This window comes from Hippopotamus amphibius, chromosome 12 (assembly GCF_030028045.1).
Source record: "Hippopotamus amphibius kiboko isolate mHipAmp2 chromosome 12, mHipAmp2.hap2, whole genome shotgun sequence".
Taxonomy (NCBI): domain Eukaryota; kingdom Metazoa; phylum Chordata; class Mammalia; order Artiodactyla; family Hippopotamidae; genus Hippopotamus; species Hippopotamus amphibius.
Genome location: NC_080197.1, coordinates 27665322 through 27683815, shown reverse-complemented (window position 1 = coordinate 27683815; position 18494 = coordinate 27665322). Strand labels below are relative to the sequence as shown.

At 47.2% G+C, this 18494-nt stretch overlaps 1 protein-coding gene across 2 annotated transcripts in view; it reads left to right on the top strand.

Annotated features, from left to right (window-relative positions):
• TTLL9 (tubulin tyrosine ligase like 9) overlaps window positions 1–18494 on the top strand; it is a 48451-nt gene that overhangs the window by 22411 nt on the left and 7546 nt on the right. Inside the window, exons 6-12 of one of the 2 annotated variants that reach the window (XM_057703087.1) lie at window positions 6813–6881; window positions 7525–7599; window positions 8841–8931; window positions 10509–10549; window positions 11611–11698; window positions 17193–17251; window positions 18178–18374. In XM_057703087.1, the coding sequence (XP_057559070.1) occupies window positions 6813–6881; window positions 7525–7599; window positions 8841–8931; window positions 10509–10549; window positions 11611–11698; window positions 17193–17251; window positions 18178–18374 (620 nt within the window). The remainder of the gene's footprint in view (window positions 1–6812; window positions 6882–7524; window positions 7600–8840; window positions 8932–10508; window positions 10550–11610; window positions 11699–17192; window positions 17252–18177; window positions 18375–18494) is intronic. The other variant, XM_057703088.1, reaches the window with a different exon arrangement.

The following is an 18494-nucleotide window of genomic DNA, read 5'->3' as shown; positions in this document are numbered from 1 at the left end:
TCTTGGTGATGCCACTGGGACTGGTCCCCGGACAATACTTTGCGTAGTGAGACTATAATGGAGACATCCTCAAACCTGAGAATTTTCTGGAGAGCTTATTAAAGCACCCACCCCCAGAGTGTCAGCTTCAGTAGACCTGGTGTGGGGCCTGAGAGTATGCATTTCTAGCAAATTCCCAGATGCAGCAGTCACAGCTCTCCAGGTAAACAGAACCATTAGGGTGTGTGTGTGTGTGTGTGTGTGTGTGTGTGTGTGTGTGTGTAGGGAACTGGCTTGTGTGATATTGTGGGGGCTGGGAAGTTTGATCTGTGGGGGCAGAAAACTCAGGCAGGATTTCTCTGTTACAGTCTTGAGGCAGAATTGCTGCTTTTTCCAGACCTCAGGTTTTGCTCTTAAGCCCTCATCTGATTGGATGAAGCTCACCCACATTATCCAGAGTGATACCCTTCACTTAAAGTCTACGATTGTAGATGTTAATCACATCTATAAAATACCTTCATAGTAACATCTGGACGAGAGCGTTTGACCAAACACCTGGGCACCATTGCCCAGCCAAGCTGACACATAAAATTAACCATCACACCAGGTTATGAGGGCACTACTGGTCTGGGTACCACACTCAGAGCCACTGGGCTAGATTGTTAGTTCTGGGATCCTGTTGTTTGGGTTCCTTTGGTGTGGGGAAACGTTAAAAAATAGGATATTGCCCTAAATTTGGAAATTAGAGAGGGAAAGCCCCTTGAATCCCTCCATTCTTCCCACAAGACCTGTCTTTGTGACCTGGCCAGTCGTCGTCCACTCATACACCAGGGTCTTCACATGACTGCAGTGGCCAGGCCAGTCAGAGCAGTCACCAGCCTGTCTTTTCCCTCCAAAATCCCCTCTGCACGGTTCCCCAGGAACCAGGAGCCTTCACCTTCCTCTTCGGTGGTGGCAGAGCAGTCCTGGAAGGAGGGGCTTGAGTTGGACTCAGAAGGGAGCAGGCAGTATCACACACTTCATGCCGCCCTACGGGGACCCCACTTCCCACCCCATCAGTCTAGTGTAAAAATCACCTCAATCCAAGCTTTTTTCCATCTAAGCATTCTCCCCTCCCACCAGCCCAGGCCCTCTGGATTGGCAGGGAGATGGACAAGACCCAGATTGTGGGGACCGCGCTTGCTCCTCCAGCCTCCCTGTGGGGCTGGGAAGCAGGTGCTGGGCTCTCAGGGCTCCGGCCTGTCTGTCAGTCTCTCTGTGTGTCCACAGAGCTGGTCTAACACTTCACTCAGGGCTGTGAGCATCTGGGACAACCACTGGGCTGTTCTGGGCTTTGGGGGCCTCTGTCCAAACTGCAAGACGGTAAAAGCTGAGTTTTAGCATTCTCCTACATGGGTTTACCCCAACCAGAGTGTCTCACACTTTTTCACTGAAACCTCCTACAGGTCGGGATGTTTTGGATGACAGATAACAGAAAACCCAACTCATAGTAGCTCAGACAAGAAGGCAGGGGCTCTGAACTGTGCTCATGCTTTGGGCCTCTTTGGTGACATATGTGGATGCCATCACATAATACTGTTTTTAAAAGCGTAACATAAAGTATGTTTGGTTATAAAAGAAAGCGACTATATTGAACAACAGTGTTAGTCTGTGTTCTAACTGTGTTTAGCCTGGGTCCTCTGCGAAACTGATGCCAAGGTAAGATTCAACGGGCCAGAGTCTGGCCTGTGAGACAAGGGGGAGGGAGCTGAGGGAGGCTGGGGGAGCTGTCACTCCACCAAGTCCCACCCCAGTGAGGGAGAGAGGGAAGGAAGGGTGGGCGAAGGCTCCTAGCTGCCCTGAGTGGCCTGAGCAGAGTTCAGCCAGGCCTAGGGAGGCCTCAAGTCCAAGTCGCTGTCAGGAGGCCCCTGTGTCCCAGGAGTGGGCCAGCCTTCGTGTCCCTGCATCCCCATCACCAGCCTGGCAAGCAGGGCTGGATTTCAGCCGCAGCAGCTGGCGCTCTGTCAGCCCCTCCCCTACACTCAGAGGCCTGGGGGTGCTTCTCACGGGGCCACCACAAACTACCAACACATTCTCCATGTGCTTTTCATTAACAATTAAAGAGAGTCTAGCAGCAGGCCCAGCCGTTCCCGTAATTTCAAGGTCATAATGAGTGTAAACAGTATTTGGAGATAGATAGCCACGACAGTTGTAATAAGATATGAAAATAACTGATTTCTTTTGAGAGCGAAGTCACAGGCCTGGCTAATACTACTAGGACTTCTTGCCTGCATTCATAACGGAAGGAAACGTGAAAATCTGGTCAGGGGTTAATGAAAATGAAGAAACATTTTTTTCTCATTCAAGTTTACAGACCCCAGGGAATTTCCTTGGATGATGAAAGGTTGACTCCAGGGATGGTTCAGTGGGCAGCTCAATATTGCCATCAATGCCCAGCTCAGTGGGCTGACTGCTCCTCTCAGTCACAGCAAGTCTGCTGCAGCTCTAGCTCACCTGCTCACATATCCACCTGCCCCAGGAATAAGGGAATACCCTGGTCTTGTGGTCCTTTTGAAGAAATCACAGATTCCAGAAGTCCCTGCAACAGACTTCCCCTGGCATCCTGCTGGCTCATGCCTGGACCGACCATGTGGCAGGCGTATGGGACCACTGTGAGGGCTCAGACCTCCCCAGGGGGCAGGACTACTGGAAACAGGAGACCCAAATGGGATTCTGTTGGCAGGGAAAAAGGAGAATGGTTGCCGGGGAGACCACCAATCACATCTGCAACACCCACTGAATGTCCTATGATGAATGGCCCCCAGGAGCAAGGCAGGGGGAGGCAGGGGGTGAAGGCCTATGAGTGGCCACAGGTGGTGCAAAATCAAAGTATGGTTCATTTTAATAATCTGCTCATATTTTCCAATCAATAACATATCTTTTAATAAAAATACTATAAAAGTATTTTCCTCTCGAATCATCAAGTAAGATGGATACTCCCAGAAGTAGCACCATGTTTATCACACGATTCTGTTTACTTCCTTGCACTTTGCAGAAGCGAATGAGCCCCAGGCTTGTGAAACACAGATTTAACCAGCCTGAATTTGTCACCTACTGGCTGGGTAACTTTGAGCAGAGTGCTTGGCCTCTCTGTTCCTTGGTTTCCTTGACTGCAAAATGGTGATAATATTAATGCCTACGTACAAGTTTTTTTAAAAGCTTGAATGAGGAAATATGTGTAAATTCCTTGTGCCTTGCTCATAGCTGAGAAGTATTAGCTGCTAATATTACCATGGTTTAGAAACTATTTGCCCAAAGTTCTGTTTCTGTTGCTGCGTCCCCAAACTTAGTAGCTTGAAACAACAATCATCTCTTGTTTAGCTCACAAGCCTCCAGCTTGGGGACCACTTGACAGGGAAGGCTCATGGCTGCTCCAGCGTCTACAAGGGCGGCTTTACCGAGGGCTGGAGGGTTCGCTGTCAAGCTGGCTCCCTCGCTCTCCTGGCAAGTTGGTGCTGGCTGCTGGCTGGGAGTTCAGCCAGGATTGAGGGCTGGAAGACTCAGTTGCCCTTCTTGTGAGCCTCTCCACGTGAGCTGAGCTTCCTCACAACCTGGTGGCTGGGCTCCAAGGGTGACCATCCCCACAGAGAAAGCTGTGTGGAAGCTGGGTTGCCTTCTATGACCCAGCATTGGAATTCACACAGTGTCACTTCCGCCACACACTATTAGTTAAGACAGTCCTAAAGGCTCACACAGATTCAAGGGGAAGGGACTTTGACTTTTCCTCTTGTTGGAAGGTGGGGGGCGGGGGTAGCAAAGTTGTGGAAGACATATGGGACTGGGAATATCGTTGTGATTGCTTTTGGAAATGACAGACTGGCGGAGCTAGATTTCCAGTCTCAACAACCCTGGTATATCGCCATGCAGGAAGTTTCTTTTCCACTCTTTAGGACTATTCCCTCAGGAGGACATCTCCTAGAACAGGCATGTCAGTGACTAATAAGGCTTTAAAACAATAAAGGCTTTTCGTTATCTTATATAACAAGAAAGCTGGAAGTAGGCAGTTCCAGGTTTGGGGATGTGTTCAGTGGTGCTGTTAAAAGCCCAGGCTTCTTCTCTTTGTCCACTTTGCATCCTCAGTGTGTTGGGTTTCTGTCATCAGACTTGTCACCTTATGGATGTGAGATGGCTGCTATAGTTGCAGGTATCACCTCCTCAGACTGTAGCATTCAAACAAGGGGCAGGCACTTCTCTCTCTCGCTCGCTCTCCCTGCTCCCTCAATCTCTCCCCAATCCCTCCCCATTTTTTAAATTTATTTATTTAATTTTTTTATTGGCTGTGTTGGGTCTTCGTTGCTGCACACACGCTTTCTCCAGTTGCGGAAAGCAGGGGCTACTCTTCATTGTGGTGCACAGGTTCCTCATTGTGGTGGCTTCTCTTGTTGCAGAGCATGGGCTCTAGGCATGTGGGCTTCAGTAGTTGTGGCACAAGGGCTCAATAGTTGTGGTTCATGGGCTCTAGAGCGCAGGCTCAATAGTTGTGGCACATGGGCTTAGTTGCTCCTCGGCATGTGGGATCTTCCTGGGCCAGGGCTCGAACCCGTGTCCCTTGCACTGGCAGGCAGATTCTTAACCACTGCACCACCTAGGAAGTCCCTCCCTCCCCATTTTTAACAAGGATGAAGTTCTTTCCCCAAAGCCCCAAGCAGATGTCTCCTTAGGTCTCTTTGGCCAAAACAGGTCACACGGTTTCCATTAGCTGCAAGGGAGGCTGGGGAAACAAGTGTCTGGTCCTTCTAGCCTCCATCCTGAGAGGTGGGATTTGCCAGCCAGGAAGAAGAGGAAGTGGAATGGCTTTAGGGAAGTCCACCAGCAGGTGCAGGGGTGGGGTTTCCCAGATCAGAAGGTATGAACCATTAAAAAAGAAAACTTTTAAATTGAAGTTTAATAAAACAGAAAGTGCCCCAATTTTAAGGATACAGTTTGATGAATTTTCCCAAAGTGAACACCAGTATCCAGATTTTACACAGAGCATTGCCAGCCCCTCAGCAGTTCCTCAGACCCCTTTCTACTCACCACTCCCAGTCACCAACAGCATAGGTTCCTTTGCTCCGTTTTTGTACTTTATATGGTTGGAATCATGCAGTAATGCTACATTGTAGCTGGCTTCTCTCCCTCAACATTGTGTCCCTGCAATTCATCTATACTGATGTGGTAATTGTAAATTGTTAATAATCATTGTTGTATACTATTCCATTGAGAGAATATTTACTCATTTGAGAGTTCCAAGGTTGGAGCTATTATGAATCGTGCTGTTTGAACATTCCCATACATGTCTTTGGATGCCCGTGTGCACACATTTCTGTCATGTAGGTACCTAGGAAAGGAATTGCTAGGTCGCAGGGGTGCCTGTGTTCAGCTTTAGTGGATGCTGCCAAACAGTTTCCAAACAATGCAGTGTATGAGCATTCCAGTTTCTCCACATCCTCACCAACACTTGGTAGTGTCTGCCTTTACTTTTAGCCATTCCCAGGGAGTGTGTAGTGCTGTCAGATTGGGGTTTTCCTTTGTGTTTCCCTGAAGACTAATGGAGTCAGTGCCTTTTCATTGCTTACGCTGGGTCATCTTCTCTTGTGAAGTGCCTGGTCAAGTCTTTGCACAGCTGTGAACTGTTGAAAGCCCTTGATGCACACTGAGTAATTGCTTTCCAAAATAGCTGTGCATGTATGTCTGCCCTTGTGCCACTGCCAGTGCTCCAGTCTTTTGGGCACCCCATCTTCTGGGCACACACAACCCTGAACCAGGGTGCACAACACGGCAGGCAGAGCTGGGCTGGGTTTCAGCTCCCACTGCCCCCACCACTAGGAGCCCTTCTTGCAGCAGACAACCCACGGCCATGCCTGATGACTCTGCCTGACTCACATTGTACAAAGAGCCTCACTTTCACCAGCTGGGCCATGCTCAGAAGAGACAAGGGGGAAATGAGCGTTTTCTCAGGCTGGGTGCCTTTATGCTAGAGAAAAAAACAGCTCTGGGGCACCTGCTCAGTGGCTGCAAATAACCAAAGGGCTGTGTGGGGGCCCAGGAATCAGATTTGTTGTAGGAGGCCCTAGAGGCCAGAACCGGGCAGGCAAATTTTAACAAAGGTTAGGCTGTGAAAGTTCCACGAGGTCTGGGTTATTGCTACAGCATAAAGCCAAGCACACAGTGGACACCTAATATGTACCTTTCGAATGACTGCTTAATAGAGCTATGCTGCCACAGAATGGGCTGTTAGGGGGTAGGGGAGGGTAGTGAGCTCCCTGACACTGTGAATGTGCAAGGTCAGGCAGGTGACCATTGTAGAGGGATGTCACAGAGGGAGCAATGCCTTTGGTGCCTGCTGCTCTGCATGATATTAAAGATTCTCCCAACCTCTAGACTCTGTGAAACTTTGAATTATCCATGCTGGGATTCAGTAAAGACAGACTAATTTCAGTATTAGCTAAAGCAAAATCTAATTAGGAAGGCAAATTGATTTCCAAAAAAAGAATTGGATGATGTGTTCCCAGGACTGTTAGAAATGGCTTTTTAATTGTCTGCTCCTTTGTATTATTCATGCAATTGTGTGCCTTTGTGTGAGCTAAGTCAGTCTCTCACTTTCCTCCCCGCTTCCCTCTCTCCCGACCCCCACCCCTCCCCTGGGCTTAGCACCTTCTCTGTCCCAACCCCTTCAGGGCTGGGCTGGGCTATTCCTCAGGGACAGCTGGGGGACCCACAGGGGAGGTGGAGACAGAGAAATGCTGGAGAGGGGCCCCAGGCCAAGGGGCCAACAAGGAACCACACAGAACTTTCTGCCCTCACCCCCACCCCAGGTAGCCCGGTCGCAGGGAAAAGGCATCTTCCTCTTCCGGAGGCTGAAGGACATCATGGACTGGAGGAAGGTGAGCTTGCCTCTCTCCCTTCCTCCCCAAACCTTCCTTTGCCCTTGCAGGGACCAGGAGCCCCTCCTCCTTGCCCTCAAATCTCAGAGGGCTGGCAAAGAAGCTCTGTCCACAGGCCTGCCCCTGGATGCAGGGGCTCTGGAGCCAAATTGCCTGGGTTCAAATCCTGACCTTGCCCCTTAATAGCCGTGTGACCTTGGGCAAGTCATTTTACCTCTTTGCGCCCCAATAAATTGGGATAGTAATAGTACCTGCTGAGGATGCAGTGAGTTACTATGCTTAAGAGAACAGTGTGTTCTTTTCCTGGACCTCCTGCTCACCTGGCTGGGGAGAGTTTGGCTAACTCTTCCTCCAGGTCCTGGACTGAGCCTGAGGCAACTCCCTCCCTCCCCCAACCCCATCCTTGTTGCAGGAATTGATGCAATAGAAATCCTAGTCCAAATCCTGCCTCTGCCACTCAGCCGCTGTGTGGTCCTGGGGAAATTGCTGAACCCCTCGGAACCTTAGAGATGATAATGGTGCCGGGTGGGTGAGAGGAGCAGGATGATTACAGCCCTCCTACACAACAGGCTCACAGCAGGTGCTCAATACACGAATTTCCCCTCCTCACCCTGTGTCCGGATTCCTCCCATGAAACTGCCAGGGCACCGCTGGGAAGAAGCTCACCAGCTTGGAGGCCCAGCCAGCCCGGAGCCTTGTCAACCCCTCTGGCAGCCATGTGAGTATAGGTGCCATGTGAGCATAGGTGGGAGTGGCTGCCTAGATATTGAAGCAGCTTGGGGATGGGGGTGGGGGTAGGTATCGAAAATTCTGCCCTTGGGTCCAGAAGGCCTGAGTTCCAGCGCTGCCACTGGCTGGTGTGGGACCTCACCAAGTATGCGACATTTGCCTTTGTGCCTCAGTTTTCCCACAAGGTTCCTGTGAAGGGGACAGTGGGTGGGAAAGGGCTTTGCAGATGGTGAGGCGGAAAGGAGCTAGCTGTCTTCCTGAGCTGAGCTGGCCTGCAAAGAATCAGCAGGTAGAGAAGGGAGAGGAACGTCCTTGGAGGCCCGGGTGGTGTTCCAGGCAGCTCTGACCCATGGAACTTTCTACAGTGAGGGGACTGGGGCACACCTGTGCTCTCCGATGCCCTGACCACTGGTGACAGGTTGGTATTGAACCCTGGAAATGAGGCTAGTGCTACTGGAGGACTGAATTTTTTTTAAGCCTACTTACTTTATGATTTTTTTATTATCTTTTTTTTAAGAACTTTTATTGAGATACAATTGACATACAATAAGCTGCATATATTTAAAGTGGACAATTTGATATTTTTAGGACTGAATTTTTAATTTCTTTCCTGTTTTATTGTGGCAAACTATACATAGACCTTACCAGCTGAACTTTATTTACGTGTGCAATTCAGTGGCATTAAGTACATTCATAGTTTTGTGCAACCATCACCACCATCCATTTCTAGAACTTTCTCATCTTCCCCAGCAGAAACTTGTAGCTATTAAACACTAATCCCCTTCTACCCCCCTGCCCCCAGCCCCTGGCAACCACCCTTCTGCTTTCTCCCCCCATGAATTTCACTACTCTAGGTACCTCGTATAAGAGGAATCATACAATATTTGTCCTTTTATGTCTGGCTGATTTCACTTAGCATGAAGCCTTCAAGGTTCAGCCATATGGCCGCATGTAATGTCATTTCCTTTTAATCAATTTGAATATAAACATACATAGCCACACGTGACCAGTAGCTGCTCTATTGGGCAGCACATATCTAGAGGTTAAATGCCCGGGCTCTGGGCCCAGCCTGTGCTTCAGTTTCTCACTGTAAAATGCGGATAACATTAGTACTTTCCTGACAGGGTAGATTTAAGGATCAGATCATACACCCCAAGCAGAGTGCCTATCACAATGCCTCGTACACAGGAAGTGCTCAAAAATGTTAATAACAGTTATTATTACAACTAGGACACAAGAAGTTCTGATGACCAGAAAGATGAAATTCCTGTGGAGAACTATGTAGCTCAGCGTTACATTGAAAATCCCTACCTGATAGGAGGTGAGATGGCTGTCTCTGCTCCTGCCCTTCCACAGGATGGTCGGTCAGTCAGTCAACAAGCCTTGATGAGCAGCCCACCGTGGGCTAACCTGACACCGGGCATGCCTTGATGCAAAGATGGAGCCCCGTCCTGCATGCTCCCACCTCCCAGCCGTTGCCCCTAAGGTTCCGCCTGCCTGGCATGCCCTCCCCTCTCCCTTCCTGGTTCACTAAAACCCTCTTCATTCTGCAAGAACCAGCTCCTTCATGCATTTAACCAACAAATATTTATAAAGCGCCTACTCAGTGCCAACCACTGTCCAGGGTGCTGGCTGCCCGCCCTGCCCTCTTGGAGCTTACACTCTGGAGGAGTAAACCAGAAACAAAGAAGGAAGATTGTCCCACACAGCGGTGAGTGTTATGAAGTAAATCAAGCGCAGAGTGAGGGAGGAACTCTCTGCAGAGGTGATGGGAGCTGAAGCCTGAATGACAGCTAGGAGTCAGTCTCCTGTGGATAGATTTAGGGGGAGAGGGGGCTGTAAAGGTCAAGGATCTGAGGTGGAACCAGGCCTCCCCTGTGAAGCTTTCTCGGATTTCCCCAGTCCGCCTCTACCTCTGCTTTTCCCACATGGGGTCTGTGAAGTACAGACACATCAGGCAGTATGTGAGGAGGGGCATCTCGGGAGGGTCTTGCCTGAGAGGGGCCAGGGCTCTGCAGGGGCCTCATGGAGGAGCATCAGTATCACTGGCTCAGGCCACGCCCCTCCCCAGGGGCAGTCCGTGGGTCCCACCTCCTCCCCTTCCTCTCCTAGTGACCCCACTCCCTGTCGAGGCTTTAACCACCACCCAGATCCAGTGATTCCCAGCTGGGACCTTGCCCCCACCCCCGACCATGATGTCCCGCAGCCTGTGACATCCCCTTGCAGGCGTCTCTCCACAACGCGCATCCAACAGGACTAAAATCCAGCCCTTGTGCCCTGCACGATCTGGCTGACCCTGCAGCCTCCCCATCCAGGGCCACAGCCGCCCACACCCCTCCACCCCACCCACCCCTCGCCAAGCCAGAAGGCAGAGACCGTTCTGGGAGGGCTCCTCTCTTCTCCTCCCACATCTGGTTCTTCATCAAACTCCCATGCAGCTCTTGAACCTGGCTGGCCACTTCCATCCCAGTTCTGGCCACTGTCCCCTCCCTCCGGGACAACCACACCAGCCTCCGCACTGATGCCCACTGCTCTGGTCCCCTTTGCTCCACACCAGACACAGTTGGCAGAGAGACTGGACACCCTTCAGTCGCTTCCCATGGTTGGTAGAACAAAATCCAAAAATTGCACACAACCTGGACCCTGCTGACCTCACTGACCTCAACTCCTTCCACTCTGCCCTTGGACCAAGCTCTTTGCCGCCTCTGGGCCTCTGTTCAGGTAGCTCCTCCTGCCAGAAGGCCCCACCCGCTCTGGGCTAGGCAGGCACCTCGTACCTCCTGTGGTTTTATTGGGATTCACATCTGCCTGTCAACTGTTGTATCCCCCATATCTAGCATGGTGCCCGACACACGATCAATATTTGTTACATTGATTATTTCTTTCTTCACCTGACAGGCCGGAAGTTTGACCTGCGTGTCTATGTGCTGGTGATGTCGGTGAGTGACCAAGACAGGTGTGTCTTCCAGGGGTGGGGAAGGGGCATCTGGACCAGGGGACATGGGCAAAAGCCATTCTAGGGGCACCCGTGTGAGTTGTCTGCTTTTCCTGCCTGGGAGAGCCCCAGGGATGGGTACACATCCAGCTTTGCCATCACAGAGGTCCCAGCATCTGGAGGGTCCCTCTGCCTTCCTTCTTTATTGGTTCAGTCATCCATAGTGACCACAGCTAGCATTTACTGAGCACTTACTAAGTACCAGACCTAGTATTTTTAAAAAAATAATCACAACTTTTACCTTACTTTCTTTTAAAATTTTATTTATTTTTAATTTTTCTAGCCACCCTGCTAGGCTCGTAGGATTTTAGTTCTCTGACCAGGTTCTGGGCCCTCGACTGTGAGGGTTCAGAGTCCTAACCACTGGACCCCCAGCGAATTCTCCAGGAACAGTATTTAGCAAGCTTTATCTCATTCAGTCCTCCTAATAACCAAGGAGATAGAGTCTTTCATTAGCCTCCTTTTACAGATGAGGAAACAGATCAGAGGGGTTGAGTGACTTGCCCAAGGTCACACAGCTGGTGAATGGCAGAGCTGGGATTCAGATGCAGGCAGCCTACTCTCCTAACCAAGGAATTGCTGTACTCCCTCCACCCATGCATTTGACAAACACTTAAACCTTCATGGTGCAATACTTTATGCTGGGCACAGGATATAGGGGTGTCCAAGACAGGCTCGGCCCCTGTCCTCCTGGAGCTTACAGTCTGCTGGGGAATATGGACACACCCTAAGCTGGCAGGTGTCACATGTGGCGGTGGAGCAGAGAAGAGGCCCATTAATTTTGTTCCCTTCTGCATCTCCCTGCACCCACTCTTACCCCCAGGGAAGGAGGGGGATCGAGTCAGAGGAGGCTGATGTCTGAGCAGATTCTTGAAGGATGATGTGGGAAAGAAGGCAGAGCATTCCAGGTGGAGGAAACAGCAGGTGCAAAAGCTAGGAGGTGTGAAAGTGCTGGTATTGATTCCCTTTCCCTTTTCTCTTTCTCCATTCCCACCTCCCCCACAGTACATCCCACTGCGAGCCTGGCTGTACCGGGATGGTTTCGCCCGATTCTCCAACACCCGCTTCACACTGAACAGCATTGATGACCAGTGTATCCTGGGATCCCCCACCCTACCCCCCAAGCACCCCCCATATACCCTGCCTTGCCTGTCCTCTGGCTGGTTCTGAGATAACTCATTCATTCCACAGATGTTTGCTGAGTGCCAAGCTCTGGTCTGGGCACAGGAGATACAGCAGGGAACAAGACAGCCCTAGTCCCTTCCCTCTGGGTGCTTGCAGTCTTGTGGGGATGGGGGGTCCTCCAGTGATCTGAGGAGAGCAGCCCTGCTCTGCTCAGAGCAACTTACCCCAAGCTTCTCTGATTGATGATCATTTCATATTGATTCATGTTCATAGGATAGGAGTGTTTGAGTCCCTTTGGAGAATGTTTGCTCACGTTCACGTGACTAGTCATTGGCTCACTCATTCGTTCAAATACAATGTCCTTTTCACCCATCAAATTGGCAAATATGAAAGATTTGATAATACGCTGACTTGGCGAGGCTAGGGGAATACATACATTAATGGTGGAGTGTAAACTGGTACAACCGCTTAGGAGGCAGTCTGGCAAATTATCAAAAGACAAATGCACGGAGCCTCTGACCCAGCAATTCCCTTCTGGAGTTTATCCTGCAGGTACACTCACAATATAGGAAAACAGGGGATTAAAAGTTATTCACTGCACAGCCTTTGCTGTGAAATCCAAAAAAAAAAGGGGGGGGGGAAATAACTAAAGGAATGACTCATTTATACAACAGCATACTATGCACCTGTTAAAAAGGAATGGGGGAAGGTGCTTTGTGTACCAGTATGGAGACTCTCCAAGATGTATCATTAACTGGAAAAAAACAAAGTATAGAACTCTATGAGAAGTATGCTCCCATTCAGGTTAAAAAGTATATCTCTGTATATGTTTTTATCTGTGCATAGACATCTCTGGAAGGATGTACAAGAAACTGGAAACAGAATTTGCCTTTGGGAGGAGAAATGGGTAGGGAGGACTGGGGTAGGAAGGAGATATTCCTTATATACATTTTTATACCTTTTGACTTTTGAACTATGAGACTGTATTATCTGGCTAAAATATAAACATCAAACATTGTTTTTAAGATGTTTAGACATGAGCATCAGAGAAAAAGGGGTAGACGATCAGAAATATTTAGGAAATAAATCAGCAGGACTAGATTACCTGCGTATGGGAGAGGTGGAAACAGCAAAGGATGCTGCCAAGCTTCTGGCTTGGGCAATGCCGCTTATGCTCTTAGTCAATTCACATCACTCTGCCTTAATTTCATCATTCAATTAAGTGTCTGTCCAAGGTAATGTGTCTGCATTCCCTCCGTAATAGAAGGGCTTAGGCCCCTGAGAATTTTCTACAATTTGTTTCTTTCTATTTAGCCAACTTCAGCATTTCCAGTATGTTTGTTTTGTTTTGTGATTCTAACAAGTACTTATCATATGCAACTCATCAAATTTATTTTAGTTTCATTTTTTGCCACCTCATTTCTTATTAAAGTTAAATGATACACACTAAAGCATTTAAACAGTGCCTAACCCAGAGTGACTACTCTGTCCACATTAGTGGTCCCCCCGCCCCCATTTAAAAGTGTTTGCTTATCTCCGGGCATCATGGGGCCTTATTAAACTGAGGCCTCTCCCAGGGCTAGTTTCTGTTTAATGAGGCTTTGCTGTTTTCACAGTGAGTGAATACATGTAATTTTCCATCCCTTCTTTTAATCATTTTTAATTTTTAAATACTGAAATATTTAAATTCTATTAAAACTGCAGGAAAGGCTATTATAGAAATCTATGCATCTTCCATCCAGATTTAGCAGATATTAATATTTTGCCATATTTGCTTCAGATATTACACAAGAACTTTTAAAATAATAAAGCAAAAAATGGATCACAAAATGATAATATATAATATTATTAACATGACTTTAAATAAATATATATATTATATATATATATAGCTTACACACAATTATTCAAATACATATATGCATATACATATACCCAAAATACAAAAATATTCACCTCAACACTGTAATAGTAAACAAGCAGAAATAGCTTAACTCACCCTAGAGGGATAGCAAAATGAATGATAAAGCATTTCCATGATCCTTTGTAGCTGTTGAATACAATGAGGTGATTGAAATGTCATGGAAATGTATCTATGGGATTCCCTAGCGGTCCAGTGGTTAGGACCCCGTGCTTTCACTGCTGAGGGCCTGGGTTCGATCCCTGGGTGGGGAACTAAGATCCCACAAGCATTCCACAAGCCACTCGGTGCTGCCAAGAAAAAAAAGAAAAAACATTCTCTACGGTAGTCCATGAGGTGGAAATAGCATGCGGGGTATAGAACTGCGATGTGTTTACAATATGATTTTTGCTTTTAGGGAAGTACATTTCTGTTTAGAAGAAAGGATGAAAGAATGTTCACGAATCTATTAACTTTGAAAAATTCAGAGGATTAGAATCAGGTCAGGAAACATTTATTTTCAACTTTACACAGTTCTCTATGTTATGAAATGTTCTTACAACTGATATGCATTATTTTAATAACAAAGATAATAAAAGATTTAAAGGATATAGCCTTCATAATAAAAGTATAGCCCTTTAAAGACAAATTAGAAAATGCAGAAATGTACAAAAAGGGGGGAAAAAGGAAAAGAAACCTTTGCTAGTCACACTTTCTAGAAATAACTGCTTACCCTTCTGCGGTGTTTCCTCCCAGATTTTTGTTGTTGTTGTTTGGCCTTTTAAATGTGAGTGATCCTACTGTGTAACCTTTTTTTTCACTGAACATTATTCAAGTATTTTCCTTATAGACATTTTTTATTAGTTACAGAGTATTCCACTGAGTAGATTTACTGGTTTACTAATCCTCCTTGATGCAGGCATTTGGGAAGTAGTCAATTTCTTCCTATTTTGACAGACAATGCTGTAAAGAAACAGTTTTTTCATAAATCTTTTGCCATATTAAAATGTTTTCCTTGGTACGATCTCACAGAAGTGTAAATACTGGGTCAAGGGTATCAGCCAGCTTGTTTTCCAGAAGATTTTCTCATGCTTTTACTGTCACACTGACAGGGCCCATTTCATCCCAGTTCCCCACTACTGGCGATAATTGATTAAAAAACACATTTTCAAAACAACTGGCATATCTAGGTGAAGCACATGTGGGCATTCATTGTACTATTCTTGCAAGTATTCTGTGGGTTTTAAGTTTTTCCAAATAAAAAGTTTAAAAAAAATGTAAATGACTTGATGGGGAAGCAGATTTTTTGCCTTAGAATTTTTCTCTCTTCCAATTTGCATTTTTTCCCCATTTACATCCCTTTAAAACTGTATATCTGTTATTACTAGAAACTTTGAGCACTTTCACAGATGGTCTTTTACCAGTTATATTTTCTTTTCGATGTTTTCATATTCTTTATCTATTTATCTATTAGGGTCATAAAATTTTATTGTTAGCAGTTTATGCGTGACTTTCACATGATGAAACATTAGCCTGTCATTTGTTACAAATCTTTTCTCTAGTCATGTTTGCCTTTCATTTTTGCCTTGACATCTGATTAATTTCCTTTTCACACAGTTGACTATATCCACTGATTTCTTCTGTGATTTCTATTGTCATTTCTAAGCTAAGAAAATTCTTTTCCCCCTGAAGATTTCACAGCTAATCAGTTCCACTTCTCTATGAATTGGTCCAGTTGTTTGCTTACTCTTTGCCACTTAGCTCCTTGGTCCACGGGAACCTTGTTTCAGGTCCATCTGTGGAGAGGGGAGGCTCTGAGGTCAGCTGACCAGTCACCCACTCTCCTCTTTAACCTCTGCTCATCCCTGGAAACTAGGGAAGTCCCTGATTTCTGCTCCCCGCAGGCAGGAGCAATGTGTGGAGAACTGAATGCTTCCTCCATCACAAGGGAGCGACTTCCCCTCTTAAACCCAGTAACTCACTTTGCCTGAACATCCTTTTTCCATTTTTTAAATAACAATTTTATTGCGACATATTCACATACCACACAGTTCACCCAGTTAAATCACGCAACTCAATGGTTCTTCTCACCTTCACACAGCCATCACCACAATCGGTTTTAGAACATTTTCACCATCCCCCAAAAGAAACCTCATACTCATTATCTGTCATTTCCCATTTTCTCTCCAACCCCCCTTCCCAGCCCTATGCAATCATTTTTGACTCTATATATTTGCTTATTCCAGACATTTCATGTAAATGGATTCATATAACATGTGGTCTTTTGTGTCTTACTTCTTTTATTAAGCATAATGTTTTCAAAGTTCATCCATTGTATGGATACAGCACATTTTATTTATCCATTCATTGGTTGATGGACATTTGGGTTGTTTCTACTTTTTGGCTATTATTAATAATGCTGCTATGAACATTTATGCACCAGTTTTTGTGTGGACATATGTTTTTATTTCTCTTGGGTATATACAGGAGTGGAGTTGCTGGTCACATGGTAATTTTATATTTAAACTTTTGAAGAACCACTAGACGATTTTCCAAAGCACAGCACCATTTTACATTCCCACCAGCATCGTAGGAGGGTTCCAGTTGCTCCACATCCTCACCAACATTTGTTATTATCTGTCCTTTTTTATTATAGCCACCCTAGTGGATGTGAAGTGGTTTTGATTGGCATTTCCTTGATGACTAATGACGTTAAACAACTTTTTGTGTGTTTCTTGGCCATTTGTAAATCTTTGGAGAAATTTCTACTCAAAGTCTTTGCCCGTTTTCTCATTGGGCTGTCTTTTTATTGTTGCGCTGTCAATTTCTAAATGTATTTTTTTTTTTTTTGGCTACGTTGAGTCTTTGTTGCTGCACGAGGGCTTTCTCTAGTTGCAGCGAGTGGGGACTACTCTTCCTTGTGGTGCGCAGGCTTCTCATTGCAGTGGATTCTCTTGTTGCGAAGCACAGGCTCTAGGCGCGTGGGCTTCAGTAGTTGCAAGACGTGGGCTCAGTAGTTGTGGCTTGTGGGCCCTAGAGTGCAGGCTCAGTAGTTGTGGTGTACAGGCTTAGTTGTTCTGTGGCATGTGGGATTTTCCCAGGTCAGGGAGAGCTCAGAATGTCCTGAGATGGCTGTTCTGTATTTGATCTCTCTCCCTGTTAGAAAGTGTTCTCTCCTCTTGAGTGGAACAATCCTAATCTAATAATATCAGCCACGCCAGACACTGTAAGAGGTGCTACTACACAGCATCTTATCTGATCTTTCAGATAACCCTGTGAGGTCAATATTACTACTACTCACCCCCATTTAATTGGTGGGGAAACAGGCTCAGAGAGGTTAAGTGACTTGCTCAGGGGTCCACAGCCAGTAAAGATAGATGCAGGTATAATTTGAACCTGAGCCCACCTGACTCCAAAGCCCACGCATGTGACCTCTGGGCTGTTTGGTAGCCTTCCCCCATTAATTCCCAAGCAAGGGTCCCAAGTTTGGCCCCTGGGGGCTACATGGTAGAGGGCTCGCCCCGCTTGTCTGCACTGGCCCTTGACCACTAACCTCCGCCAGATGTTCACCTCACTAATGTTGCCGTGCAAAAGACGTCTCCTGACTACCACCCAAAGAAGGTGAGAATGCTGGGCTTCTGCCCTCCAGGTATGGCCTCTGGGGCTGGGCTGGGGTGGGAGGAGGGATGCCAAGGAGCACAGGAGAGTTCTCCAGCAAGGTCAGGTCACCCTTCCTGTTTGCAGGGCCCAGGGCAAGAGTACAAATGGAGGCCCACACATCATGCGTCATAAATATTTAAGAGTTACAAATCAAACAAACCTACCCTTTAACAAAATGTGTTGTATCGTCCTACCTTGACAGATATACTGTTATCTATCTGTGTATGTATCTATCATCTATCTATCATCTATCATCTATCATCTATCATCTATCATCTATCTATCTATCATCTATCTATCTATCTATCTATCTATCTATCTATCATCTATCTATCTATCTAATCTATCATCTATCTAGCTATATCTATCTAATCTAATAACCTGAATGGCCAGGTTCATATTAAGAACACTCAGACTTCTCAGAGTTAAAAGCCAGAATAGAAGAACACAGGAAGAGCTGGTCCCTAGCTCCCCACCACTCCATGGGGGCCTCCTTTGAACACACACACACACACACACACACCCCAAACAGCAAGCTGTTGGTGACTCCCTGGGCCCTTGGGTGCACACATGGTCAGTGCGGTCTGTCCGCAAGAGGACAGACCCAGGGAAGGGGCTGGCGCAGGGCATTTGGGCAGGGACTTCTGGGGTGGTGGATAGTAGGCTGTGCTCTAGAAAGAGAGACACAAGCTCTGGGTGGGCACATCCCCTTGAGCGTGTAGAATCTCCACCCCACAAGGAGGGACACACTCAGGGTTCTCCTAATCACAGGACTCGGCTGGGCCCCTCTTGTCCAAACCTAGGACCTGTGCTGATGGTAAATGATGGTCCCAGTGGGCCAGGTCAGGTTGATTGAGGCTCCCTCTCCCAACCCGGTGGGACTCCAGGGCTGCAAGTGGATGCTGCAGCGCTTCCGGCAGTACCTGGCGTCCAAGCACGGGCCTGAGGCAGTGGAGACACTCTTCAGTGACATGGACAACATCTTCATCAGAAGCCTGCAGAGCGTGCAGAAGGTGATCATCAGCGACAAGCACTGCTTCGAGCTGTACGGCTACGACATCCTCGTAGACCAGGACCTCAAGCCGTAAGTGGATGGGTGGCCCGGAGAACCCACAGGAATGTTTTACACACACTGCACCCAGACTACCCTGGTTCGAGCTCAGCTCTGCCACTTCCTAGTGGGGCACACTTCCTTTCTCTGTGC